At 37.1% G+C, this 1,867-nt stretch overlaps 1 protein-coding gene across 1 annotated transcript in view; it reads left to right on the forward strand.

Moving 5' to 3' along the window:
• LOC106516130 (inter-alpha-trypsin inhibitor heavy chain H3) overlaps window positions 1-1,867 on the forward strand; it is an 18,347-nt gene that overhangs the window by 11,991 nt on the left and 4,489 nt on the right. The window contains exons 19-20 of the mRNA XM_014006329.1: window positions 1,185-1,289; window positions 1,384-1,552. Of these exons, the coding sequence (XP_013861783.1) occupies window positions 1,185-1,289; window positions 1,384-1,552 (274 nt within the window). The remainder of the gene's footprint in view (window positions 1-1,184; window positions 1,290-1,383; window positions 1,553-1,867) is intronic.

Here is a 1,867-nt window from a genome sequence, read left to right on the forward strand (position 1 = left end):
GAGAGAGAGAGAGAGAGAGAGAGAGAGAGAGAGAGAGAGAGAGAGAGAGAGAGATTTTCACGGGGAGAATTCACTTCACTCCCTCAAGTCCTGTTCAACTATGTGTCCTGTCTCTGTTTTTATGATCCTCGTATCTGAGAACAACACAAAAACTCTGAACTAAGATTTTTAAAGCTAACATTCAAGGATAAGTTAACCTGAGAAGAAAACTTTGTTTAACTGTAAGAAATATTTCTGGCTTGAAGGATTTAGTCACAGACTCTGGGGAGCCAGAATCTTCCAAGCCACCCTTTAAGCTGACCAGGTACCTGTCCTGTAAACTTGACAAAAATCATTTCTTTGATTGCAGTAATAAACAAACAAGTAAATAAGAACTAACCTAACAATCTGCTCAAATCGTAACACTTCTCTCTCATCCAAATTCCAAAGTGAACTGTTTATGAAATAGTTAACTTTGTGTAAACTCACCTCAAATAAACAATATCCTGTCCAACAGATTGATTATTGTTTGATACCTAAGATTAAAATAGTATTCATCTTAGATTTACAACATCAGTAATCTAAGAATTTTTCAACCTCCTTTGAAATCTTTTTAACACTTTATTTTTTTTCTCTTTATGTTATGTTTCTATTTTTGTAATCAACTTTTAAAAGACATAAATTGGTTTCTTCCTAATTGAGGACTCGTTGCTTATGATAAGAGTTCACATTTTGGTGTACGAGTTCTGACTGAAAAGGGTGAATAAATAAGCATCAGTAAATCTGATGTGTTGACCCCCTCAACAGGCAAAAAATGTGTCAGGCTGCAGAAACAGGGTCGCACTACTCTCCTGCATCCTCTTACTTGCTATATAAATATGATGGAGTTTAAAAATGAAAAGAAGGTTACTGTATGTATTTTAGTCTAGTTTTTTTTGCTTTGCTCTTGTATTTTGTAAATATATGCTTTAATTTGTTTTATTTTATGGTCTTCATGTGCTCTAAAATATATTTTCTGTGTTGGTTTTTAATGAAATTTTGTTGGTGTGTTGTTTTTATTGAAGAACCAGTGAAGTCAACTGATCAGAGCCATATGAAAGATTGAACTAAAGAATCATCATCACATTTATTTTATTACAACTTTGGATAAACTGTTGAGTAAAAACTTTTTTTCCCTGTGATCTAACAGTGTCTGTTTTTTCTAGCTCCTGTTTCACACACTGTTTTGGTGAAAGCTRAGACTCTTTCCACACCCCTGTGCTTTGAGGTTAAAGAACCCATTCTGAAACTTTTTCACCATCCCAGTAGGGGTCAGTAATATTTTTTTGTTTTTACCATCCCAGAATGGGAAGTTTTACCCTTAAATTCACAAAGTGATGTAATCTTATTGGTGATTTGTATCAGGGCTGTATATGAACGGTGAGCTGGATTCAGTGACAAACGGAGGCTTCACAAAGATTGTCATCCATGTCAGAAGTGACCAACATGTTGAGGTTGACACGGAGGGAGTCACTATTCGAGAGGGACAGTCTACGACACGCCACACAGGACAGGATCACATCACAGCTGGGAAGTGAGCTTGCATAAATTAATAATCAGCATTTCATTAACCACCCCAGAGATAAAGCACTTAGAATTGGTGGGTCAGGAGGTAGACAGATGCGTACATAGGTAGGTAGATTGGGGCGGCTGTGGCAGAGTGGTTAGGTGGTTCGATTCCAATGCTATTTGGCCACAGGTCGAAGTGTTCCTGGGCAAGACCCTGAACCCYCACTACCCATGATGTGCATCCCATCAGTGTATGAGTGTGAGTTAAAGCACTGCTTAATCTTTATAGAATGACTTATCTGTATTAGCTTTGTATAGAAAGAGTGCTGAATGAATGTGT

This window comes from Austrofundulus limnaeus, unplaced genomic scaffold (assembly GCF_001266775.1).
Source record: "Austrofundulus limnaeus strain Quisiro unplaced genomic scaffold, Austrofundulus_limnaeus-1.0 Scaffold35, whole genome shotgun sequence".
NCBI lineage: Eukaryota > Metazoa > Chordata > Actinopteri > Cyprinodontiformes > Rivulidae > Austrofundulus > Austrofundulus limnaeus.